The sequence below is a fragment of the Zonotrichia albicollis genome, chromosome 6 (assembly GCF_047830755.1).
Source record: "Zonotrichia albicollis isolate bZonAlb1 chromosome 6, bZonAlb1.hap1, whole genome shotgun sequence".
Classification (NCBI taxonomy): Eukaryota; Metazoa; Chordata; class Aves; order Passeriformes; family Passerellidae; genus Zonotrichia; species Zonotrichia albicollis.
Genome location: NC_133824.1, coordinates 7422303 through 7443492, shown reverse-complemented (window position 1 = coordinate 7443492; position 21190 = coordinate 7422303). Strand labels below are relative to the sequence as shown.

Sequence of the window (21190 nt, the reverse complement as noted above, 5' to 3'; positions counted from 1 at the left end):
TAATGCGTGTGATATTACACAGCTAACAAATAATTTCAGAATTCAGTTACCACAATTAGGAATTTGAAGCAGGTGGCTCAATAATGGGGCTTTTTCATTTCATTTATTAGAAGGGGGAGGAAAAAGCCCAGCAACGCAGAGCTTCATTTATTTTCATCAGCTCCACAGTAAGAGCGTGGCAATTTGCAACACCAGAATCATTTCAAGTACAGCTTTGCATACATCATTCATTTCTTTAGTTTTAAAAGCTTCTTATCGTTCAACCAAAATTTGAAAAGATAATTTCCTGTCTAAAGTCCAATCTGGTCTGAGCATCCTGGCTGCTTTTTAACACTATGTTGGCTTTCTTGGTGAGCAGATGGAGTGTGGCTGTCACTGCTGCGTGACCCCCAGGTGAGTGTGACTTTGCCTGCGTGTGCCTGTGCGTAACACATCCGCAAGCAAGGGCCGTGCATGATACCGGCTCCTCCAAGTTCGCCTCACCTTCCCGCTCGCTGGGAGCAGAGTTTAATTTCATTTCGCTCCAGTCCCGAGGCTGGCAGCAGAAGCAGCCCGCTCCCAGCAGGAGGATGCGGTGTTTGCAGCAATGCAGCCGCGGCTTGCAGGGCAGCGCTGGCGGGGTCGGGGTGCGCACCCTCCTCTTCCTCTTCCTCGCCCCGCTTCTCCCGTGCGCTCTCTGGGCTCTGGGGGTGTGGGGGGTTCACACCTCGGAGAGCCCCATTGCCTTTCAGGGAACGCAGCTCGGGATGCACTGTCGGCCCGGGAGACACTTGGCTGGCTTCTCACTATCGTGATGTGTTTGTGCTGCTTTGAAGAACAACAAAGCTCTGTTGTTCTTGTGCCAGAATAAAGGGGTTTCACACTGCGGGAAGGTACCTCAATTTCTGCATGTATTGTGAGGGCAATGCTAAGGAAAACATCAAGGAAATGTGGCAATAGTCTAAGGCCAGGTGACAGATCTTACCGTGCATTAGCCAGTTGCTCAGGTTTAAGTAAAACAGAGGCCTTAAAGTGGCCCCAGGTGCTGCCTGTGGGAGGATTTGCACCTTCAGAGTGTCACTATTTAGAGACCAATTCAACGCTGCAACCACAAGTGTTGTTGCAGAGCATGAGCGGGATATTGCTGTCCACTGTCCATTTGAGAACACGCAGCCCCTTCTATGCACAGGAATTCCCATCAGAAACCTCCTCCTGGTTCAGAATACAGGGAGAAACTTTGTTTGGAAGCAATCTCTGGGAAGACTTTGAAGCCCCCCTGCACTGTACCACGGGCCCTGCAAAGCTGAACCAGCTTGTGTTTGCTACTGGGCTAAGTGCCCAACAAAGAGCCCCTTACCATGGCAGAGAGAATCTGTTACACACGATGCCATATTAAGCAATTAACAGGGTTGTGGGGCTGAGCTTAGTGCCTATCCTCTGCAGTTTAATCATTTCTCTGTTTGCAAGGTTTCTAGCAAATAAGACATCCATGTTCCTCGCATTAGCACATCAACAGTGTCTATGGGAAAGGCAGAGACACGAGGTGCACTGCTGATCTGCTCAGGAACAGGGTCATCTTGGGCAATACTAATCAGAGGAGGTGCAGCTTCTCAGCTGACTGCTCCAGTTCCAATTGCACAGTCAGCTGCCTGCACGCAGGATGCCCTCCCTGTAAGACCTTGTCCAAACATGTTTGGCTCCATGTGGAAATTTTGCAATTCTTTGTATGAATATGTACACGACAGTAAGCATTACTGAAAATATTCTCCTTTTGCCCAGGTTTTGCCTGCTTTCAAACCAGGTAGTGAATACTGGTGATAATTTAAAATAATAATAAAAAAAGGACATAGAAACTCTCTTCTGCAGAGCACGGGAGAGGCACAGGCTGCACAGGCACAGCCTTCAGGGCTGTTTGAGCCAGCAGCCTCCACACAGGGCAGCCTGCACCTGCCCTTGCAGTACAAGGGTGCCCCAGCCCCAGTCTCAGATTCTGCAGCCCCAGGGAGCATTTGCCCACCCTTGGATCTCCTCCATGCAGCACTCCTGCCACTGCTGGCACAGCTATCTGCTCTTTGACAGGAGCTCACCAACCCTGTGTGAAATTGTCCTTCCCCATGCTGAAGGGAACATGAACCCCCTGATGTTTCACTTTAGATTGACACAGTCCACAGTTAACATCACCCCAGGATACTGTATGCTACTTCAGTGCAGTCTACTGCAATACTCAGGGAAATGGTAGGATTGCACTGAAATGGGAAGAGTGCAACTATGAAACTTGAAGACTGGCTCAGTCCATTAGGGTATCTATGAATACCTTATATGCTGAATATCCAGAATAAAGTGAATTAACATGAAGAGGCAAACTCTGTAAACTGACTCACTCTTTACAGCCCACACAAAGAGGTAAACAGGGAGCCTCAGATAGGGAAAGATGCTGGAGAGGATGAAGGAAGACCAGTCCAGTGAGTGGAGCACTATTGCAAAAGGAATGGACACTACAGACTTGAGCCCCAGTCTGAAGGAATGATGGAAGCACCCCGAGCCTTTCATTCCCCATGTATAAATGGGAATGAATTCATCAGTCATCTAATAAAATGATTTCTGAGTATAATTGAAATAGGGAAGATATGTGTCTAAGATAGATGAATGGACAGATGGTTTACAGTCTCATCCTGCCCACCTGCTGCAGAACACAGCTAAGCCTACTACAACTGTGTTATTTGTGAAGCATAGGAACTGCTGGTCCAAAAAACCCTCAGTGAAAATGACAGCAGTAATGAAGGCAGCTCTCACGTTTGCACAACAGTTCATATTTCCCACTAGCTAACAATTACTTCAAAAAAATGTAGCTGTGTTATTTTTTGGCAGACAAAAACTTGAAATCCTGATGTGATCTATGATACTGGTCTCTTCCAAACACTGATTGTCTCAGTAAGAAAGCAGACATCAAGACTCTACATTGTGACATGGAGTACACCTGCTCCATCATCTGGACATTGAACTGACTTGCTTACTTTAGAAGGGAAACATTGACTAGTGCTTAGTTTGTTTCCAAAATAGAACACTTTTCATTCTTTCTGACATCCTAAAGTAGCTGCAGCCAGATTCTGCAATGATCTATTTGACAGTAGGGAGTCCCATGCAGTCTACAATAGTTCTTACTGACTTACATGTCATAAATTTTACTAGAATGATGGAAGACTCACATTGCTTTTGTGATCAATGAAGCATTTCCTTATTAACCGGGGACACCAGTCCTACCCTTTCTGAAGTTAGTGAGAAATATTATTTTTATAATGCCTTGCTACTGCTTCCAGTGCATCAGTAATGAGTTAAATATTGGTATTAAAATTGTTTACTTTTGTTGGATGGTTTGTTGGTTGCTAGAACTCGGAATGTCATTTCTGGCTCTTCTGTTGTTATTCTTTCCCCTCAAAATTTAGGACAAGGAACTTTGTTACAGCCTTAAATTTATCACTAAAAACTGATGCATGTTAGTGCAACGGAGAGAGGCTGGTTTCATTTAGGCATTCAGAAATTGATATCTAATTAAATTTTGAAATGAAATGTTAAAACCAGTGGGTGACAGACTGTCTGTAGGCGTGTCCCCTGAGGTGCTCCCTATTTTATTTGTTAATGATCTTTCTTCATTGCCCACACTAAGCAAAGCTCTACCAACTACTGCTATAGCACTATTATTCAGCATTTAATTTCTTACAATCTTAAAAAAAATTAAAAATCACACTATATTTAATTAGTTGCTCATTTAAGCCCTCAATGATTGGTTCTCGCCTGTGTTCAGATACTCATCTCTACCTATTTCAAACACTAAAGTATTGTTTTTCAGTCACAAGATTCTGGCATTGACAAAAGTGAGGTAATGTGGGGTAAATTAATGAACCCAAACTGGTATGACAAGAATATGCAGGTGGCCAAAGACTGAGATCTAATTTTAACTATTCAACTTGGAAAAGCATAGATGTGTAAAGAAGTGACTTGAGGGCAGATATGCAGCCTCAACCTGGAATTTTAAATTTTTCCTTTTTGAAATTTTTCATTGCTTCTTTCTTTTCTCCCTATCTCCCTTCTCTATGAAATCAATGTCAAGAAACTACTTCTGTCTGACTTTAAATGAATACAAATGCTCATTAGCTTTAGGTCTTTGCAGTTATCACTAAACAGAGATTGGATATTGTCTTGTTGCTTTTTTTGTGTGTTTGTTTGCTTGCTTGGTTTTTTTATTTGGGGGGGGGAGAGGGTGTTGCTTTGTTTTTTATGTTTGTTTTTTTTTTTTGTAACCACTGATACATCTCTGATATAGAGACAGGCACTGGAGAAATTAACAAGTACATGCAGTAGTCTTTTCAGCCTGTGCCACTGGATGGCTCAATGTGTCACAAAAGAAATCTCTGTTAGCAGTATAAGTTAAACTCAGTTATTCAGTTTGTGAAGAAGCTACTTCTCAAGGAGGATCAGAATCTATTTTGCTAAAGGTATGAAGATCAGAGCAGCCATGATGGCCATGTTATAGCAAACTGTGAAGTTTCTTTTATCTACAGTTCTGTAATACCATTTTCAAAACCTCCTGTAAAAGATGGATATAAATTTTTCTCTGTGGGGGGCAAAAATAGCTTTTGGCAGCTGAGTTTCCTTTTTGATACTAAGGAATCAAGAACAGTAGGTAAACACTAACTTGGTGGCTCAAAATTTGCCTATTCATGGTAAGAAATGTTGTTATGGCTGCACCTTACCATGGCTTAAACAGGAACCAAGTCAGGTAAATGTTGGAGCATGCATCTGTGTGTGACATGAAACCACAGAGACACACTTCAGAACAGCTCCCTAACAGTTTGCTGCTCTTCAGCCTGCAATACCAACTTCAAAACAGGCAGATAAGGCCGTTTTTGTTATTTGTACCCTGTTTTTCTCTAGGAAATGTACTGAAACAACTAAACTCTTTGCAGTTGTTTACATAAGTTGGAAATCATTGGTTTTTTACCAGTCTTGATACAGGTCAATAGCTCAAATCCAGCACAAGATTAGAAAGTAAACCTACCCATGTTTCAGGTCCCTGAGTTGTCCAGGCCTATGTGTTATGGTGAGTAATGAGGTCAGGAAAAAGAAACCAAAGTCACCCTTTCCTGTCTTCTTCCATGGACCTTGAAAAACATGATGCAGCTTGTTAATAATGCAAGTCTTTATTTAAGACATATTTTGCTGTACCAGCCTGAAATTTCAACTGCTCTTTGAATGATGTTATATTAAATTGTCTGCATTACAAATAAACTTTTGGAACTGCTCTGTTTTTTGTGATAACTGTGTTGGATTCTGAGTCATAAAGGTTATAAAACAGATACAATAGACTATATTCTGCCACAGAGGTGGCATAGTTCAGCATGACTGAGTCACTGCTCTGAAGAGAGACAGCACTGATTTTTATGCAGGGTATTGCAAGTCAAGCCTGAAGTGCATTGGCAGAGCTGCATTGTAGCGGGCAAAAAGCTGCTCCGTAATACAGTGTAATTGTACAATTCATATTTTTCCAGATACCCATCATATAACATTCTAAACTAGATTTTGATGCAAGTGACCCAGGATCATTTCAAGCAGTGAAAAGGGAACAAGTAAAATTCTGAACCATTACAAATAAATGGTCAACTTGGCAGGTGCCAAGAGTAGCATGTGTGACCATACTAAACAAACTTGGCTGGGAAACTTGAAGTTGGCAAGTATCTTCTACCTGCTGCCTTGTCTGCTTCAGTTTCCCTCTTTCCTCAGCTGGAAAAATCTTACTTACTAGAGTAGTGGAGATCTTTGCAAGAGCCATATTTTCTTTTTCCTCCTCCTGCCTCTGCTTGTCCTTTGCTTTACAATCTGTGCTGATTTGAAAAGATTTTCCAGTTGGCCATGTCTTCTCTCCAGTAACTCCAGTTTTGTTCTCCTTGCCCTCTTCTGTCTGGACTGTCTGCCCTCTTTGTGCTTTGTCTATTTCCCAACAACTTTTGTGCCCAGAACACCAGGTGCAATTCTTTTCTCCTTGCCACCAGACCAAACCCCTCAGCTGCCCACTCCTACCTGCTGTCATCTCTGTCACTCATCTGTTAAATCCCCAGGCTTCTTCTATTCCTAGGCAAATGTCCCTTCTGGTTCTTTCTTGGAACATCTCCTATGGGTTTTCTGAATATTTCTGTGTGTATATTTCTCATGGTAGTTTTGATTTTTTTGGTGTTATTTCCTCTGTTAGTAGGGCACAAGACTATTTCAATACTTTTTTTTGTTTATTAGTGTCTGAAAAGGTTTTGCAGCTTGTTATTGATGAGAAACATAAATTCACAATGCATCAAAAGTGAATAAAACACTATTAGACCACACCTTTATGATTCATGTTCAATCCAGGATCATATTGCCCTGGTAAAAATGACCACACAGGGGCAGATAGGTTGATTTGCATTATGCCATGTTGTTAATTTGAAAAAAAATCCCTTCATCTGAAAATGGTGGTTTACAAGGAACTTTTCATATGCTTTATAATAATCTTCATTCCTTACCTTATGCTTAGCTTTCCATTGGGGGAAAAATAAACCAACAACCTTGAGGCTGTGTGTGAGTTAAATATGTCATTCTACGAAGAAAATTATCCATATGTCCTTCCAGTCTTTTATGCTTTCCATCTTTTGAGTGTTTAGTAACTAAAGATTATTATACATAATAAATTAGAATCTTAATCAGTTATAAAACTTCAAATACTTCTACCTAGTATGTTATACCTGTAATGTGAATTAATTGTTCATAAGTGACTTGTTCTAAAGACCAGGTACAAATGTTTTTCAGGATATCCCTAGGAAAGTACACACCTACACATGCATACCTCTTCCTTCCATTCACCTTTGTGATTCTAGGATGACATAATAGGTTTTTTTATTTTCAGCAGATGCTCTGGAAATTCAGAGATGTGACAAACAACATTTGCAGGAAAAGGTTATGTAGCCTATCTGACCAATTGCAAACTTTCCATGCATATGATTTCCCCTTTCAATTTTCTTATATGAGAAAATTTTCTTGCATCACATTCTCAACATTCCCAAACATATCCTTTCTTTCTTTCATATGACACAAAAATTGGTCACTAAACAATTACATTTTGAGCTTAATCTAAACAACAGAACAAAGATATCAGTGCTGAAGCAGCAGCAAGTGTATCTTTAGCTGGTTATATAGGACTGTATTGTTTCTGGTTATATAGGTTATATTGTTTGGGGTTTTTTAAAGATTTTGGAATGTATGTGGGGTTTTTTGATGCCTGGTGTGTGAGTGCTGTGTGCCATACCATGGGGTATTGATTAAGAGTGAGCAGCAATGTAGAATATATGTTGAATAGGTACTCCATGGTAGCTGACTACAGGAAGGGAGCTTTTCATCCCCAAACAAGTGCTTGAATAACATCTACACAAGCAGGAGAGAGAGACAGCATGTGCACTTTGGGATAATTTAGCTCTGTCTGCATGCAGGGTTGAGCAAACAGCACCAAAGATTTCATGCCTGAGCCAGAACTGCCCTTCTGCTAGGAGGCTGCCTCACACACAAACAATATAAAGCCAAGTAAAGAGCAGCACTCAGGAAACATTTTCAACTTTAAATAAATAACTTAATAAAAAGGCTAAAACACCTCATCAGGCAATCTACTCCTTTTAAAAGCAGTTGTACCCTCTCAAGTTTTTACAACTAGAAATGCAGGCAAAACAGGCTTTATTTTGGGGCTCTGCAGATAAATTATGTATTAAAAATATGCTCCTACTTTAATGATCATTCTCAAAACGCTCTTTGAAAATGAAGGAAAAGCAAAGTTTACTTTGGTCAAGGAGATGGGACACAATTCTAAAAAATTTTCAAGAATAAGTTATATAAAATTCATGAAGCTGGAATATTTACTCTTTCACCCATCAATCTTGACCCAGCTAAGTTACTTTCATCAGGAGAGATGGAATGCTTTATACTTATAGCCTTTCTAGCAGTCAATATAGTATTGACTGTATTGCAGCCAATGCAGCCAGTGTGGTGATGAGATACTGTAGTTTTCACAAGCTTTCATTAAGTTTGCTGTGAAATGCCATGTTCTCATATTAGTCATCCTCTCTGCTTTATATCTTAGAAGATGCATTTCAAACTGTTTTTAAAGTACATTATTATTCAGCTGTTCACCAAAATAGACCAATATACATTATAATATGTTTACGAGGTGGCAGTCTTACAATTCAACAATTTAAAACTTACATTCTATCTGACATAGCTACAAAATTGTTTCAAATGGCTGTGCTTACTTTTTGGAGCAAGTAGTTCTAAATGAAAAGGTTGATGGCTTCAATTTGATTATTAGCAAGTAAAAGAACACTGATGGAAATATTGCAGTTAGTATACTGATATTCCAGGGAGAATGAAAAATGTTTAGTGGACAGTTTAGAATACTGTCAGTATACAGTGTCATAAAAACTGCTGAACTTGCTTCTTTATTTATATCATTGATGTAGGTTTCATACCATTTAAATATCTTCAAAGACACGTCATTACTGAAAAAATTAGCTGTTTTCACAATAGATGGTAAACACTTTCTTCCTAGTATACTTCAACAAAATATGAGCTACAGGCAGCTGGAGAGGGACAAGACAGTAGCATCTCCTGTCAGAAAGCAGCCAGTCTGCAGGGAATGTGGAACTCACCACCTCCACCATGAGATATGCAAGGTCATCTTTTGTATGGGTGGATGGAGTCAGGTTCAAACATTTGAAGGGAAAGGAGGTGGAGGAGTGGAAGGAAAAGCCAGAAATTTAACCTATTGTCCCAGTAACAAATCATAAACCAGAGAGCCCATCAGATTCTACACAATTTTTCTCTGCCCTGGTAATTTCACTGTGGCAGAGGACAAAACTGATTATCATGTTTTCCTAGTTGCTACTACTATATTAATTAATTCAATGCTTTCAGCAGATGTCTGCATGAAAATACAGCAACTCAATTTGAAAAAACAGATCTTAAAAACAGAGGTCTTAGGAGGTGAGATAATACTCAAGTAAAACAGTAGTTCTCTGAATAACAGGGCCAGTGCCTGTGATATGGAAAATAAGCAAATGAGACCCTGAGGACAGAAAGAAGATGGAGAGAAGGAGCAGAGTTACAGCGTGTCTCCTGAAGTCGAGGTTGGAAAAGTGCTGAGACTGTGTGTGAAGCTACATGTGTGTTTCTGCAGTTTCTTAAAGCCATGCATAACTCTTCAGTGAAAAATGTGTTTGCAGTTTTCCCCACCTACCATCAGAAAGAAAGCAATTATTAATTTATTATCAGACAAGAAGCTGTCCTAAGCTATCTACACACATTTGCATCAAGCTATTCTAGTGGAATATCTGTCTACAAATATCCAAACAAGTGGCCTTTAAAGCAAAGAGCACTGGTCACACAGGAGATCCCTGCACTACCAGTCCTGCACACTGAAATGCAGCACTGTCAGTGGGACTGCAAACATCCACCATCCTCTCCTGCCTCCCTGCAGCCACAGGAACTGCAAACATCCACCATCCTCTCCTGCCTCCCTGCAGCCAGAGGGACTGCAAACATCCACCATCCTCTCCTGCCTCCCTGCAGCCACAGGGACTGCAAACATCCACCATCCCCACCTGCCTCCCTGCAGCCAGAGGATGCTCTCCTGTCTCCCTTCCATTCATCCTGATCCTGTGCTGCTGCCAGCACGTGTGACAACTATTGCCAATTGTGACAGTTGTTTTTGTGAAGGGGGACATCTGTCTACATAAAATGATGCTGGGGTCTGCAAACTCACTCACAGAGGACATGAAATAGTCATCAGATGGTAAAAATTACCTTCTTGGTTAAAAGACAAACTGTTGTCCCAAAAGTGAGAGAGACTCTATCTGGCTAACACTCACCTGAGCCAGGCTGAAGTTTGTAACATATGTGTTCAGGGGAACCCTTGTAATTGCTGACAGATGGATCTCCATCTAAAGAGCCTTCCACCTCTACTTGCATCTCTCATGTTTTGAAATATTAGCAATAAAAATTACCTTCTCTACTATACATCAAAAACCGGGAATGTGAAATTCTTGAAAAAGGTATCAATATATACTCTAAATGTCTTATCAATGAGCTGTTTAGAAATGCCAGTGAAACAGCCCATTGGCTTTGTGGCTCTTCATAGATGGGGTTGTCTCAGTGGAATATCAACATCAGCCCAAGTCTCTCCTTGGCATCCCCTTTCTCCTCTGATTGTTTCTCTAAATCTTTTGCTGTAAGCCTAAAAGCAAAAAACTTCTCCGTACAGTTGGTTCCAATTAAGAAAATTAAAGCTATAAATTTGTAAGCAAAAATAAAAATGACACAGACAACATTTAAACATTTAAAGCACAAGAACAGTGAATAGGCAGGCAGTTATATTGACTCTTGAAAATCTACCTGGTGCAACACATTTCCAGGGTAAATACATTAGCAGTTCAGTGTGTCTTTAATTTTTGCACAGAAGCATCATTTCTTTTTTTGTCAGATCACATTTTGTAACACAATATCAATCTTGCCATACCCATGTTCTAGACTGTAGGGATTCTGCTGTAATTATGTCAAAAAATGAAATACTCCAAAATCTGATTGACAGCTTGATTACAATAATGCATGTGACTAAATTGAGGGTGTGCTGGTGTAATGAAGGAGAGGATGTCAGTGGTAATCAATTGTATTTTTGTCAAATTTTGTGGAGCATTTCTTGCTCTTGGGTTGTAGTACATTGAAACCAAATGAGACACCTAGTGGTAACACTTTTTTAGAGTTTCTTAGTGCCATTAGAGACTGGGGAAAACCAGTTCTTACCCAAATCATGTATTTTGTTACATGTCATGTAAATATGATGTAGACTTGCACAGTCATGAACACCAACACCATGCAGTGCAGTGGCATGACAGGAAGGATTCCATGCTATGCTCAAGTATAGAACAGCAGATCTGTAAGTACTTTTTCTTCTCCAGACAGCTATTTCTGTATAATAAACTTGCCAGAAGACAGAAAAGTATGAATTATAATGAATTGCAGTGGTTTATTTTTAATTTTCATTGTATTACATTTCCTTCCAAGGAAACAGACAAAGATTTCTGCCCCTTTTACTTCCTCAGAGAAAGTTTGTATGAGACAATTAATTCACCAAAAAAACTATTTATATGAATATGGATTAACTTTTGATATTAAAAAGGATGAAATGTGCTAATTTTCATTAGCTTTTTGGTTTTTTTTCTCTGAACAACACGCTCCTCAGACAAACACGGCTGTCTCCAAATCTTATAAAAGATCTTAGCTGTTTTAGCATGCAGTTTATAAGTAAAAATATTACCTAAATGATAAATTTGTAGTGCTGTCTCTCATGAAACTGATGGATAAATGCAGAGACAAGAAATTATTATTTCCTGGATTTAAATAATTCAAGGTGCCACACAGTATAATTGACTCAAAACTGTGTTCTTCATAGGTCTGCTGATAACTGCTAACCTTGATATTTTGCCTGCACATCTCTTTCACAAGTTTTACTGTCCTTTCAAATGTCTCCCTTACAACTGCAAAATCCATTCCAGGCCAATATTTTTCCCTCGACCCAGATTTTATTCCCTTTTAACCATCTGGAACCACTGACTTGTCAGAAACCAGGTTACCTATATTTGTTCTATTTCGGGGAGTCAGGAGACAGGGTAGAACAACTAAGAAGGCTTTTGAATTTATTTGGTATTTACTGACTGTAATATCCTTGAACATGTGCTATGTTTTCCTCTGTATCTGGGTAACATTCAATAAGCTTTGCTTCTTGGCAAGGTATAGTTGGTAAAAATATACAAATAAGATGCAATCTAATATAATAAAGTGAAAGATAAAAAATATATAAAGCTGGCATACTCATTTATTTTCTGTGAAAAGAACTGAAGAGATTGCTAGAGGAAGTAACAAGTACATGGTGATTCTTTATTTTTCCCAACACACAAATACATTTTCAAAAAGTAGCAGAGAGATACTATTTCTTCTACTTTCAAGCAAAAGAGTTAATACCGTGTTGTTTAAAAATACACAGTAGAAAACATAAGACAGCTTGGTGACCTTGGAAGTGATAGTAATGTTTTTAAGCAGTGGGAAATAGGGAACTGTAGATAGGGAGTACAGGGCACAGAGCTCTCCCTGTTTGCATCAAAAAAGGGTTTTAAAATATATAACCTCATTCTTTCGTGCATTTTTCTAGAGCCAAATCACCTTAAGAAATCACTATTTAATCAGGAAGTCCACAGCTAAGTATAAGCTCACCTCATTCAAGAGATCTAGATCCTCTGAGCTACAAAGAATAGCAAATAATAAGTTTATAGAATTCTGGTTTCTAATTTAAATAGCATATAGTGACAACACTACTATTAAGCAGAGAAGTGTTTGGAGGTATGCTAATGACCACAAGAAAATTTCAAACCTCCATAATGGGCTTTAATCACCAGCTGGAGATCAAAAGCCACCATGTGATTTTATACAGCATGGGCAGCTTCCAGAACTGCCTTACATGGAAAGAGATCAATGGTAAAATTGGGAGATACAGCAAAGCTTTGCAATAAAAGCGTTTTATGTATCTTGTTCAAAGTATTTAAGTGCCTTTTAGATCACTGATTGAACCATAGACATTATAAAGTGGAACCTTTTAATACCAAAATAAATGTGCAGAGTAAAATTCCATTACAGGAAAAAGCATTGCACTGCAACAGCACAGATAATAATTCTTTCACATGTAATGGAATGTATGAAATGTTTGATGATAAACAGAAGTTCTTTGCATCGTTACAGTTGGATCCTATGCACTGCTGTTTGTGTGCATGTGAGTGAATCTACAGTGTAGGATATACAGTGTCCCCAGATAAATTGCATTTGTACCTATAAATATCACTCTAACTGGGATGGGGGGAGACACTTCATAGTCAAGACAATTCAGTCATTTAAGTAGAGGAAAACTGCCTATGCATATGAGTTTGGACCTTGACCAAAGGAAACATAGAAATGCTTTAGAAACTCATAAAAGTCCTTTAATTTAGATTAATTTAATGCACTTCAAACAGCTCTCATCTTAGAAGCTTCAACTTTTTAAAAATTATTTCCCTTAAAATCATATGTCTGTTAGCATCACAAAACTGCCAGGAAAAAAGTGAAACTTCCAATGGATCTCACTGAGTAGCTTTTCTTTCACAGTGTTTTCATCAACTCTCCTAAGAGTTCACTCCTTTTCCATTGAATTATTGGGTACACTGTAGAGACTGGGTCTCTTCTACCCCATATTCCATTCTTCTATAAAAAATTAACTACTTGGAGAATGAATACAGACGATAGACCTGCAAGATTTGAAAACATTTTTCCTGCCTCAGTACCTTCATTTTGAATTTAAAATGTTTTGAAAAGTATAATTAATAATGTCTTTTTAATTCATAATAGAGAATTAAGAGTAAAGTAAACCAGGTCCTACTTTGAGATTTGTTACAAATTTCCTTTATCACTTCAAGCTAATCAAACTTTACCCAGCATCTCTATGTCTGATTCTTCATTTGTAATAAGGGGTAAGTATTTATTTTGCTGCAGTGATTCTTTATTAAGTTCTTTAGGAAGTTGATCCTAACAAAAGCCAATATTGTACCTTTATTTGGTGAGGAACATTTAGATGATGGCCTTATCTCATGGGGAACATTTTAGACAGATGTCTAGTAATTTCACTGAGTAAATAGATAGTCTTATCAAACTGATAAAGTATTCAATGTAAGAGTTTCTTATTCACTGCATTCTGAAGGAATTAATAAACAAAAATTTATATTCCTTCCCAAAAATACAAAAATTAGTCTAATTGGCAAAACCAGTTTTGTTCCTATCTACCCTTTAACAGCACTCAGACACTGGTCTCCTAAAATACACACAAGCTCTGAGGTTACTGGGTAGATCACTTTAAATTCTCTTGAAATGTATATTAATGGATAAACAAGACAACTCTGGAGTGCCACACTGATATTCTTAGAGAATAGTGATTACTCTTTTAAAGCTTAATAAAAGCACATTAGATGAAAAAAGGCACAGCCTTAATTTAATTTATATAACCTCTTTCCTCTGAGGAAAATAGTGTGGAATGTGAATGGGAGGACAAAAAGTAAGTTTGCAGTGAACACATTTTTCCCTTAGTGTCAGTATATTCCCACTGCAGGATAACAAGGGGGTGTGATGGGAAGTATAATTCCTTGTACACCAGAGTAGGTGCATGGTGGGTGCATGGCAACAAAAGGTTCTGAATCAAAAACTTGCTCCTTGGAAAGTGATCATACTGCAGCTCTTTTTCAGACTGTTTATGGACTCTGGCCACAAGGTTTTTAAGAAAATCTTCTGTGGTCTAGCCATTTCTGAGGTCTGCAATTTGAAGAAAATACTGTGATTATTTTTGATACAGTAACATTAATGTCTACTCTCATCTGTGGTCCTCAATCCCCAGTTAGGACAGCTGAGTGCAGTGCATGTGTACTCTTTTATCAAGTATCTGGGGTGGCACAGTCTCCTCATTCATTTGGGAATCGTCTACTAATTTTTTTAGATTATTTTTTATGGTTTTAATGTGTTGTGTGTAGTATGACATGGTGCTTGAGCAATGTATATGCATTTTTCTTCTCATGTTGCAAAGTAGAAAAATAAGATTGCAGAAAGAGAACACATACTGGAATTATAAGACATTTAATTCTATAAATTTTGGAAGAATGGAAATGTGAAGAACATTTACTTTAGAACTCGAGTACTATATTCTATTAAATAAAAATATGATTCACATGTGATCCACAGAAGTGGAATATTTATTAAATTTCTCATTCAATTTTCTCTATCAGTATCTTAAAATGGTTTCATGATCCAAATAATTCAATACTAAAGAGAATGGTACTGCAAGTGAAATGCTATCATGTCTGGTAGTATGTCACCATGATATTTTCTGAAAAATCCCTTTGCCAGGACTTCTCTCCTAAGAAGCTGAGAAGCCTCAGAGGAAAAAGAAAAACAATAATTATCTGCTGCTGTGGAATGCGGCAGGTGGATCTTTGATTGGTCTCATGTGGTTGTTTTTAATTAATGGCCAATCAAAGCCCAGCTGTCTCAGACTCTCTGGTCAGTCACAGGATTTTATTTTCATTCCATTCCTTTCAACTCCTTGCTAGCCTTCTGATGAAATCCTTTCTTCTATTCTTCTAGTGTAGTTTTAATATATAATTTTCTTTTAATATAATATATATAAAATAATAAATCAGCCTTCTGAAACATGGAGTCAAGATTCTCGTCCCTTCCCTCATCCTGGGACCCCTGCAAACACCACCATATTAGTGTTCTTCACTCAGTCCAAACAAACTTTTGGTGTTTCCTGTGAACAGTAATACCCTAGAACGTACAGAACAGTTCAGATTCTTGAACATCTCTAGTAGCATCTAGTATTTCAAAAATACATTTCTGGTGTTATTAATGTAGCCCAAGTGGTCAAGGAAATCTGTGTAAGCATTGTCATGATGAACATAGCACAGAATGTTAGTTCTTTGTTTGAACAAAGATAATACTTTCGTACTATTTAGTACCTCTTAAACTGTAGCATGTAAGGACAGTGGCCATGAAATCATAATGCATTTTAAGAGTTTGAAACACCCAGTAAAATAACAAAACAAAATGACTGTCCTGTTATTTTCCTGCCTCATCCCCTAAATTCCCTGGTTTGCTCCTCTCTCTCACTTCCCAGCTCAGCAGAATCAGGGTGGATGTGCGGACACTTGTACCCGACAATGGAAGGAGGAGGAATCACCGTCCCTGGAAGTGTTTCAGGAAGGGCTGGGCTCAGTGCCCTGCTCTAGTTCACCGGGTGGTGTTCGGTCCTCGGCTGGACTCGATGATCTTTTCTAACCTAATTGATCCTGTGGTACCAGCTTGACAAAGGCCTTCCCAAACTTGTTGCACCATAAGAAACCAAGGTTTCTCAAAAGTCTCAAAATTGTTTCACTGAAAAGAGCTGTGAAGCACGAGAACAAGCTGCCTGTCCAGGGCAGTGGTGGAGTCACCACCCCTAGAAATGTCCCACAAACGAGTGGATGTGGCACTTAGGCACGGTTTTGCGGTCAACAAAAGCTTTAAAGGTCTTCTCCAACCCAACCGCCCCCATGACCGTAAAAGACTCCAACTCTTGGCCCATCTCTGGCCGCGGTGCCTGCTGGGAACTGTAGGCCATGTTGGGCCCTCTTCCGGCCACTTGCTGCGGCTGCGGACTACATTTCCCAGTAGGCACCGCGACCAGGGATGGACGGAGGGGGAGGGCCGCGCTAAAGCGGCCCAATGGGCGCGGGCGATGCTGGGAGGTGGTGCCGGGGCGGGCGGGCCGCCGGGGCCGCGGGCAGTGCGGGAATTTCGGACCGGGAGGAAGGAGCGGCGCCGGGCCCGCTCACCCAGAGGTACTTGGAGCCAGAGGCTGCCTCTGGGCCGCAGCCGTTTGGGGTTTTTGTTTAGGAGGCGAGTTTTGGAGCAGTGTTTCGCATCCGTTTCGCCATGCCGAGCATCCCCGGCCTTTCTGGCGGCTTGCGGGCGGTTTTCCCCGCTTTCCTCGCGGAGGAGGCCGGTGGGACCGCGGGGCCCGCCCGAGCCTTGTTCCTCCGCAAGGGCAGGGAAAGCGCCTTCCCATTCCCTTCCCCTTCCCCTTCCCTTCCCCTTCCCTTCCCCTTCCCTTCCCCTTCCCTTCCCCTTCCCTTCCCCTTCCCCTTCCCTTCCCTTCCCTTCCCTTCCCTTCCCTTCCCTTCCCTTCCCTTCCCTTCCCTTCCCTTCCCTTCCCTTCCCTTCCCTTCCCCCGGCCCAACCCGCAGCTCTCGCACGGTTTCACCGTGAGGTCTGGGCCCCGCCTTTGCCGCCTGTGGGCTCTGAGCTCCTGCGGTGGCCGCGGCCTGAGTTGTTTTGCTTCCTGTGTTTTGTGGTTTTTTTTGCACTAAAGCTAGGCGGAGGAGGCTGAGTAAAAGCTCTGCTCTGTGCCACTTTAGAGGTTCGTCACCTTCGGGATTGTCTCGGTGTGGCATCACCTTGGCTGGGAGGCATTCCTGAGTTTTGCTTTAAAGTAAACTTTTTTTTTTTTTTTAACACAGGCCTTCAAATCACAAAAATCTGCGATTTCAGGATCAGGGAAGGCCTGGTGTGTAAGAATTGGGTTAAGTTGGTTTCTGTCATTGGTTGTGGTTTTTCTTCAATTCCTATTTCTGTTTGACTTCCTTGTTCTCCACTTCAGCAGTTGCACACAGGGTGAACTCTGTTGTTCTCTTTAGTTTTCAATTTGTGCTTAAGCACTCTAAGAACTGTAGGCTTTTATTAATTTATAGGGAATCCATGGACCCTTTTTACGGCTTAGAAAAATACAAGAGCTGTTGCGAAGCTTCCTGTAACTGTTCCTGTGTCAAAGGGCTTGTGCCCTCATCTGTAGGAATAAGCTGCCCACTAAATTCTTTGGGATAATCCCTAAGTGAGGTTGGATTCCTGGTGAATTTCAGAGCTGATGATTTTTATACAGTGTGCTAAATTATCAAAAAGCCTTTAAGTGTCTCACATTTTGCAGTTGATAGAGAGGTGAGGTGATTTGGAGTGATATGATTTGGTACCTTACAATGCTCACTGGTTTTTATTGCAACTACTGAGTGATGATTAAAGTTTTCAGAACCTTAAATAACCTTAAACTTAAAAAAAGTAATGTAGTCTTAAAAAAGCAATTTAAAATTAGTAGCACAGTAATTCCACTTGTAAATGACTATTTCCTACCTCTGAACAAGCTGCATTCTGAAATATTAAGTCATCTTGGTTTGTTTAGCAAAAAAGGAAAAAAGGCATTTCCTTGGTCAACTGTTGTGCTGTTGTGATTACATATTTCTCAGTAATTGTGGTCCACAATTGTGGTATTTATTGATTTTGTCAAAAAAGATTTTTGTAAAAAATTTTTTGGGAGAGAACTGCAGTGCCCTTCTTGTGTGAGTGCCATTAACTGTCCAGTATCTTAATCAGGAACTTTGATTGGAGAGGTTTTCACAGACAGGGATCAGCCAGTCACAGAATGTCTGATTTATGCAAAAAAGTCTTTGTTGACTGTTTCCTCACCTGGTGAGAGAGGTCACTGACACATCAGTTATTTTTTGTGTTTATCCTCCCATGAAACAGCTCTACAGTTTTCAGGAGTCTTTAAGTGTCATGTTCTTTCTTCCCAATTCCTTGAGCAAAATCTTAGTTTTGTTTTCTCCTTGTCTTAATTTTTTTTTTTTCAGGCAGACATGAATTTCTTGCTTTGACTAATGAGCAGTTTTAATGATACATAGATTTCAGGTCTTGCTGGAACTACCTGCTCCTCTAGGAGCACAGGTCACCAGCCTGCCTTTCAGGGTTGACAATGAAAATACATCCTCCTAAGATAAACAACTTTAAAAATTACAATTTCCAGAAAATAAAAGAGGAAGATCAGGAAACAACCAGTATGACTTGACACACAGCAGAAATTCCTTAAAAATAAATTTGTTTTGTATTCATTTCAGAGTTTTGTTGATAATGAATGGCAGCAAGAATTGAGAAGTGGCTATTCATATTTATTCCAAGAGTTCAAGTATCGCTTAAGTAGCAATTGTAGCAGGCAACATTTGTAAAGATAACACCACTGATATGCAGACAGTAGTGCTATCTCAAGTACAGTGCATTCTGCATTTCTTCCAAGGTGTTTTATTAGGTGGAAGCCTTTGTAGTACTTACTAAGAGGCTTCTGGAGACAGTTTAGACAAATAGACTTCTGTTATTCATACTTGTTAGTAGGAAAATCTTTGTTTTGAGCACATTGTAGCAACATAAAATGCTGCTGTTTACAATCATGCACCTTGAATATTGTTCTTGTCAGGCACCTTAGCTAAGTAGGGTCAGGTCTGACACTTGAATGATAGTACAGTACTTGACATCCATGGCACTGTTTCCAAGGACTTTAGCATGATTGCAGGAACTAATGAATTAAACTTCACAATACCTGTGGATAGAAAATATTTCCTTTGTTGATGGAAAGAAGTATTGAGAGGAAAGTTTATGATTGTTTTTTTCTTTTTGAAGGGATGGTGGTAGTGAATTTTTAAAAGTGATTTTAGGGAGAAGTATATGGCTTTATTCCAGTTCTGCAGTGTACAGTAGACAGCTCTATGTCATGTTTGTTGGTGCCTAAGTTTCTTCACAAACCCCTTGTGTGTACTGTATTATGATTTGAAAAGCATATAGAATGATAGAATTTGCACTCAATTTAAGTTGTCTTTAATTTTTTTTATTGTGATTTTTTTTCTGGTTCTATCTGTTCATGTAGAGAATTTCTGCTGTGTCCAGATGTCTTCGGTATCAGTCAATAGAAGATATTTGAATGGATTTATCCAAATACATGTGAAAGCATGTGCAGCCATTGCTTAAATATTTCCTTGGGTAACAGCTTTTTTGCAAGAGATTGAGTGCTCAGCACTGTGCATGCTGCCCATTGCAAGCGATCAGTGTTTGGCACCTATGGCCTACTGATAGTTTGACCAACTTGTAAGTAGGCACAGTGCCATGTTAACAGATGGGTATGAATACAGACAGCCAAGAAACCATGTATGTGTATCTAGTGTATTTGTTAAGGGCAGGGTTCCCAGCTGGGGACGTTCAAACTTATGTCCATTTTGAATTTTTGCTTTTATGGATAAAGGAAAGTTGTCATTAACAATTTTTTTTAAAAAATAAATACCTTCAGGCATACAATTATTGACCATGTTAAACAAAATAAGCGGGGGTGTGGAAGAAGAGGGAAGCACCAGCTCTTCCTTTGATACTCTTGAGGAGCTATTTTAAGTAAATTTAATTCCTTTTTAAGCAAGGCTGCTATCAAGAGTCTCACTGTGAATGTCAAAGATGTGGAGTGTATCAATAGCTTTGTTTCACAGGCTTGCTAGCCTTATTGTAAGAGAGGCTACAAATTTTTCTTTTACTGACAACAATCTGTCCAGCATTCAAGCACCTAAGTGCATCTGTCCAAGTCTTGCCCAAATTATTTGTAATAACTCAGAGATCAAGGGGGTGCAGTCCTTCAAGCCCTCTGCATGGCTCTTGTATTGACAATAAGTTATTTCTTAGCCTGAGGATGAGTGTGCTCATTTTGGATATGTTTTGGTATCCTTTAGATGACAGCATGTGTAATCTTGTCCCACATCTGAGTCACTGGGCAATGCTGCTGATTTTTGCATTTTCTTGCCTTATCTGAATCAGCTTTGGGGCTCCAGGCTTCTGGTTTATTTCATTAGCACTTCTAATAATTTCAGTCTGCCCTTTGTTTTAATCCATTTCCTGATTTAGATGTCCTGTGAAGCTGCCTAAAGGTCTGCAGTGATCTTTCTGGCCTGCTTTTGTAAGTGATATGTAGGCTTTTCTACTGCTCTGTTCTTTCTGACACTTTGACACCATTGCTTTCTCATTGGTATGTCTTATCTGAGCTGGCTGGAATTGTCTTTGGTGCTTGAAAGTCTCATTTTTCTCCTGTAGAAAATCTGGAGGAAAGATCTTTCTCCAAGACAGTAAACTTATGTATCACCTTGAAGAATAAAAAAAAAAAAAAAAAGACAAAGGGATGTAGAGAGGAGCTTCTTGAAGAGACTACTGTGGATAATGATGTGGGTATAGCTAGTCTTAAAATTTATGTGTGAGGTGTGTCTTGATAGCAGGGAAGAATGTTACTGTATAGAAGTGGAAATAAGGAAAAGTAATGCAGAATCAAAACATCCTGTTTTGTGATAATGATGAAGCTTATGCAATGTAGGTATTGATAAATACCAATATCTGTCTGTGATGTGAGTATTTCATAAAAGTTTCTCATTTAGATATAAGTAAGGTATTCACTCTTCTCAAATTACCAAGGACCCTAAAAAAGAAGATCTTTGGCCTGGAATGATGCACCTTCTTTTCTGTTTTTATGCATATGTTGAGTGACTCTGATGTCTCCAGACTTGCTGCCAGAGTCCATTACTCTCTGACTAGGCTCTTTTAGATGTTCCATGTATAAAGGATATAATATTTGAAATCAAATTTACTTCTTTGAAGATAATTGATGCTATGTGAGATTTCTGATTTAGGAGAGTGATATAAA

General features: G+C 39.6%; 1 protein-coding gene across 4 annotated transcripts in view; it reads left to right on the top strand.

Moving 5' to 3' along the window:
• The first annotated feature begins 133 nt into the window (after positions 1-133).
• Positions 134-21190, top strand: part of VRK1 (VRK serine/threonine kinase 1) — a 47163-nt gene continuing 26106 nt past the window's right edge. Inside the window, exons 1-2 of one of the 4 annotated variants that reach the window (XM_074542380.1) lie at positions 16379-16484; positions 17163-17209. Coding sequence is in view for 1 of the 4 variants with exons in the window: in XM_074542381.1 (XP_074398482.1) it covers positions 16382-16484 (103 nt within the window). In the remaining 3 variants the exon portion in view is untranslated. Of the gene's footprint in view, positions 394-16334; positions 16485-17162; positions 17210-20403; positions 20456-21190 lie in introns of those variants that run through there. The other 3 variants (XM_074542384.1, XM_005483197.4, XM_074542381.1) reach the window with 3 other exon arrangements.